Source organism: Olea europaea, unplaced genomic scaffold (genome assembly GCF_002742605.1).
Source record: "Olea europaea var. sylvestris unplaced genomic scaffold, O_europaea_v1 scaffold1965, whole genome shotgun sequence".
NCBI classification, from domain to species: Eukaryota; Viridiplantae; Streptophyta; class Magnoliopsida; order Lamiales; family Oleaceae; genus Olea; species Olea europaea.
In genome coordinates, this window is record NW_019237499.1 from 35,672 (window position 1) to 41,025 (window position 5,354).

Sequence of the window (5,354 nt, forward strand, 5' to 3'; positions counted from 1 at the left end):
TCTCTCTCTCTCTCTCTCTCAATAACAGGTATAAAAGTTGAAAAGGCTTGAAGAATTTGTAGGTTTTACAAACATGAAAAAATTGAAGGTTATGCACGGCAATTCCACCCTCTTTAGTGCCTCATCCATGATTAGATCTTCCCTTGACTTACACATCCTGATTGAGCCGTATACATTTTTTGATAAGTGATTGAGCCATATACATACAAAATGGATTCACCATCCAGGACCACCTTTTTCCTAAAAACAAAGATATGACACAGTCCACGACCAATAAAAATTGGGCTTTTATTCAGTGAAATCCCTCTTGCCTCATCACTAAACTTAAGAGGAAACCAGAATCTCTTCAAGTCATCAACCAGAAAGACAGCCTCAAAGCCATTTTATTGAGCATATATAATTTTTATAATCTGGATTATCACCTCAGTTTGATAGACAAACATGGAATGTGGATGCATTTTTGTCTGTGTAGGAAGAAGTGGTTTGAGCCCATACAGAGAAAAGTAACCCACTAGTAGAATGAAATGCCAAGCATCCCTAACAGCGACGTGTCTTCAAGAAAGAGTGAGAGTGCAAATGATAAATGTAACCACCTCCAATATGTTATTCAAATGTAATGCTGCGCGTTTTAGTTGACATTTTGGTACAACCCAGGTTTGGTACTCAAAATTATCTTTAGTTATTAAAGATCACTGATTTCCTAAACGCAATTTAATAATTCAATCTCAAAACCATCCAAAATATTCACTTTTTTAAGAAAAAGAAAAATTAATCAATGCGAGGAGACTAGAGATTTGTCACCAGGCCTATAAGAATCATCGAGGAACTAAATTGATCTGTAAATCCTCTGAGCCCCAATGCAGACTCTATATTGCACAAATTTCGCTTTATTTATACCCAAATTGCGAAATACTTCAAAACTAACACTTTAGAGAAAAAAGAAAATTAAAATATAAAACGGGAAGCTTTGAGGAAAAAAGAAAAATGGAAAATGAAACCTGCCTTAAGGAACAGTTCTCCAGCCAAGCGCGCCTGATGAACTCCTTCAGAAGCTAATTCATATTGTTTAAGCGTTCCATTTTCCTGTTAAGACACGACATAAACTCAGATCGTAAATATTAGATCCTAAAGAATGGCAAAGGTTAAATTAGGCAGTACAAATAATTTGAAAGAATGAAGTAGTACCATAGATGAAACGATGAGACCTTTCTCATTTGGAATGCTTTTACCGTGTCTCAGTATCCAATACCTGTTCTTAAGAAATGTGTACCCACTCGCCATTCGTCAGAGAGAGAGGGGGAGGGAGAGAGGGAGGAGGTTCCAATAAGCTGGGGAGTAGGTCCGCTTCTCTCCTGTTCAGCCCAATCTAATTCTACAAAAATAGCTGAAACGGCGCCGTTTTCCATTTAACATTTCCACCATTAAGTACCCCATGTACAATTTTACATGCACCAGGTACAAGTTAATAAGTGCTTTTAAATTCAATTTCAATAACTCCCCATCTTAGGTCTCTCTGCAACTCCACCAAATCTCCACGGACACGCATAGATTAATCCATCATTTCGAGGAGGATTCAAAGATAAACCGTGCTCGACAATGGCACTCAATCTCCGGCACAAGCAAACGGGTAAATTCTTTTATATTCCTTCACAGATCTCGGTAATGCAATTCTGATTTCCTGTAGACGCACAGTTTTTGGGTAGTTTTATTCCTGGGTTTAGCTTTATCTTGTTGCTGGATGTGCAGAGTGCATAATCCGGATGCTCAATCTGAACCAAACGGTGATCAGCCCGGTTGGTGCCGGAGTGGGAACGGCGAACGAGGAGGTGTATAAGATCCTTATCTACGATAGATTCTGCCAGGATATACTGTCGCCGCTTATCCACGTCAAGGATCTGCGGAAGCATGGTGTCACGCTCTACTTTCTTGTCGACAAGGATCGCAAGCCAGTCCACGATGTTCCCGCTGTATACTTCGTTCAGCCTACCCAGCTCAACATACAGCGTATCGTCTCGGATACGTCCAAGGCGCTCTATGACTCGTTTCACCTCAATTTCTCCTCCTCCATTCCCAGGCCTCTCCTCGAGGACCTCGCATCTGGTAATTGATTTGAATTGTATCAATTTGGATTTCATTAGGACATGGAACTAGAATTTAAACCAAAAAGTTATATTATTTTGTGGCTTTGATCTTATTCCAAGCTTCTAGTATGATTGATTGGTGATGTTTATCTTTAGATCCATGATGCAGGGCCATATTCAATTGGTATTTTATAATTTAAAATGGTGATGCAATTGATTTATAGGGGGTTTAACATATAACTCACATTATAACCCCGAGACGTATGCCTAATACCCAATTATATATGGTACAACACATTTTTTCAGAAATTCCAGGGGGAGCCAGACTATGTATAAATTCGAGTTTCAAGAGTTCATTTTAGGGATATTAGTTTAGTTCTTGGTTCTAAGGGACTCGTGATCAGATTCAGCTTTTAAGAGCCAAATATTAAGTTGCCAAAAGATAATTAAATGTTTGATAGAAATCAATATTAATTCATTTTTATATGCTTTTTGCTTCAGGATCTGTTAATTCGGATTCCATTCAGAGAATTTCCAAGGTCCATGATCAGTATTTGGAATTTGTGACCCTTGAGGATAATTTATTTTCGCTTGCTAATAAGAATTGCTACGTTCAATTAAATGATCCTTCAGCTGGGGAAAAAGAGATTGAGGAAATAATTGAAAAAATTGTCAGTGCGTTGTTTTGTGTGTTGGCAACGCTTGCTGTTGTGCCAATAATTAGGTGCCCCCCTGGAGGGCCCGCGGAGATGGTGGCATCCTTACTTGATCAGAGGTTGCGTGATCATTTGTTGGCGAAGAACAATTTGTTCACAGAGGGTGGGAATTTCACAAGCTCATTCCAGAGGCCGATTTTATGTATATTTGATAGGAACTTTGAGCTGTCTGTGGCTATACAGCATGAGTTTAGGTATAAGCCGCTGGTTCATGACGTGCTTGGGTTGAGGTTGAATAGATTGAATGTAAAAGGGGAGAAAGGTGGGATGAAGTCGTTTGAATTGGATCATTCAGACCCATTCTGGATGGCAAATGGGTCGTTGGAGTTTCCAGAAGTGGCTGTGGAAATTGAGACGCAATTAAACAAGTATAAGAAAGATGTTGAGGAGGTAAATAGGAGAACCGGAGGAAATGCCGGGGCTGAGTTCGATGGGACAGATTTGATTGGCAACACAAAGCATCTGATGAGTGCAGTAAATTCTCTGCCTGAATTGACTGAGCGGAAGCAAGTGATTGATAAGCACACTAATATTGCTACTGCATTGTTGGGTGAGATCAAGGAGAGGTCTCTGGATTCTTACGCCAAAATGGAAAGTGAAATGATGATCAGAGGTGGAATTGATAGGAATGAGCTTCTTAGCATGCTCAGGGGGAAAGGAGATAAAATGGACAAACTGCGGTTTGCTGTAATGTATCTCATATCAACCGAAAGCCTCTCTCCTTCAGAAGTTGAAACGGTTGAAATTGCACTGAGGGAGTCGGAGGTTGATACTAGTGCATTTCAGTATGTGAAGAAGATAAAGTCATTAAATATCTCATTAGCGTCAGCAAATTCTGCCAGCAGGAGCAATATTGTCGATTGGGCTGAAAAATTGTATGGGCAGTCAATCAGTGCTGTAACTGCTGGTATGAAAAATTTGTTGTCTGGTGATCATCAGTTAGCTCTTACAAGAACAGTTGATGCACTAATGGAGGGCAAACCGAATCCTGAAATTGATTCTTTTCTTGTTTTTGATCCTCGCGCACCAAAGTCAACCTCCGGTTCAAGTAGCAGCCACCTGAAAGGACCATTCAAAGAAGCTATCGTGTTTATGATCGGTGGTGGAAATTATGTGGAGCACGGGAGCTTGCAAGATCTTGCACGCAGTCAGCAGCCAGTCAAGCATGTCATTTATGGAACCACTGAATTACTGACGGGAGGAGAGTTCATCGAGCAGCTTGCTGTTCTTGGGAAGAAGATGGGATTAGGAAGCGGAGATATTGCTCCGGCCGTTAAATAGATATGTTGTACATATTTATGTTGAGTTGAGCAAGCTGTTTGCGGTTTTGAGGATATACTTGAAGCTGCAGATCCGCGTCTTCAGAGGGTTGCAGGGGGAAAGCCGGCTCTCTTAATAATCTTGTTGGCTCTCAAAGAAATACTAGCATTGAAGTGAATGTTTTTGGCATCGAACTGTGGATTTTACTTTTAGGTCTGTATATGATTTGTATTTTTGTTTGGAACATTAATCTGCTCCCTAATTTTTTATTGAATGCATGTGATTGACTTTAATTGGAGTAGAATTTGGGCTCTATTAAAATTAAATTTTGGGGGAAAATGTACGGGGAATTTGGCCAAATGACCGAGTTGGAGAATGAGTTTGGACAAATAGCTTTTGACCAACATTGAAATAGAATAAAAATATTTAAAATGTTTTAATTGGTAAAATGACAAAGTTGTCCTTCAATTTATATCAAATTATTCACCCAACATTTTTCATTTCACCTTCTTTTTTCTTCTTCACTTTCACTGTGAAACCCCATTACCCAAATTTGAATTCCAAACCAGTCTTCTTTACCTTCATTTTCACGATATTTCAATATTACAAAAAAAAATTTCTTTGATTCAAGTTTATTTTACATTGCTTTATCCTCTCTTTGGTACAAGCTAGTACAATCAAAGAGGTAAATTTTTCTCCTTTTTTTTTTTTTTTTGAAATATGATTTTGTATTTCTATTGCTAAATTGTAAAATTTGCATTTTTTTTTTTATGATTTCATGATTTATTTGTATATTTAGTTTAGTTTTAGTTGAGTTTTTTTAATGTTGATGGATTTATGATCATTTGGGGTTTTGAAGATGATGGGTTAAAAAAAATCATTTATTAGCATTGCTATAAACCGAAATTGTGATATGTAAATGTGCTTGTTCTTTGATATGCCTTGAAACTTAGAGAGTTGCATTATGAGTAATTTGATTTAAGTAATTCGGCATTTTTAGTAAAATTGTTCATCCTTTACTGTGGTTCCTATTTCATGTGAGTTCCATTATTAAACTTTACACTTGTTGATTTCAGAATTTTTTCATATTATGTTTTGCCTATTTTTACTATAGTTCCCTTATTTGTAGATTGGAACTTGACCTACTAAATAATGTATATAAGTTGGCAATTTAAAATGTTGTGTATCCCCTTGACTTTATTGAATCATTTTATTCTTTAGTTGCGTAAACGTTGTATCATTACGCGCTATATTGATTATTACTTGATTTGACTTTTGATTTACCTTTTGCTCCAGG

General features: G+C 37.7%; 2 protein-coding genes across 3 annotated transcripts in view; one reads left to right on the forward strand and one right to left on the reverse strand.

Moving 5' to 3' along the window:
• LOC111379281 overlaps positions 1–1,374 on the reverse strand; it is a 4,005-nt gene extending 2,631 nt beyond the window's left edge. For both annotated transcript variants that reach the window (XM_023002638.1, XM_023002637.1), the window contains exons 1-2: positions 1,186–1,374; positions 1,003–1,083 (exon numbers count right to left, since the gene is read on the reverse strand). In XM_023002638.1, coding sequence (XP_022858406.1) covers positions 1,003–1,083; positions 1,186–1,281 — 177 coding nt within the window. In that variant the 5' untranslated portion in view covers positions 1,282–1,374. The remainder of the gene's footprint in view (positions 1–1,002; positions 1,084–1,185) is intronic.
• A 77-nt stretch (positions 1,375–1,451) lies between these two features.
• Positions 1,452–4,361, forward strand: LOC111379280 (SEC1 family transport protein SLY1-like). The gene is made up of 3 exons (XM_023002636.1): positions 1,452–1,627; positions 1,747–2,100; positions 2,583–4,361. The coding sequence occupies exons 1-3, from the start codon at positions 1,597–1,599 to the stop codon at positions 4,076–4,078; spliced, it is 1,881 nt and encodes a 626-aa protein (XP_022858404.1). The 5' UTR covers positions 1,452–1,596; the 3' UTR covers positions 4,079–4,361.
• Positions 4,362–5,354: the final 993 nt, after the last annotated feature.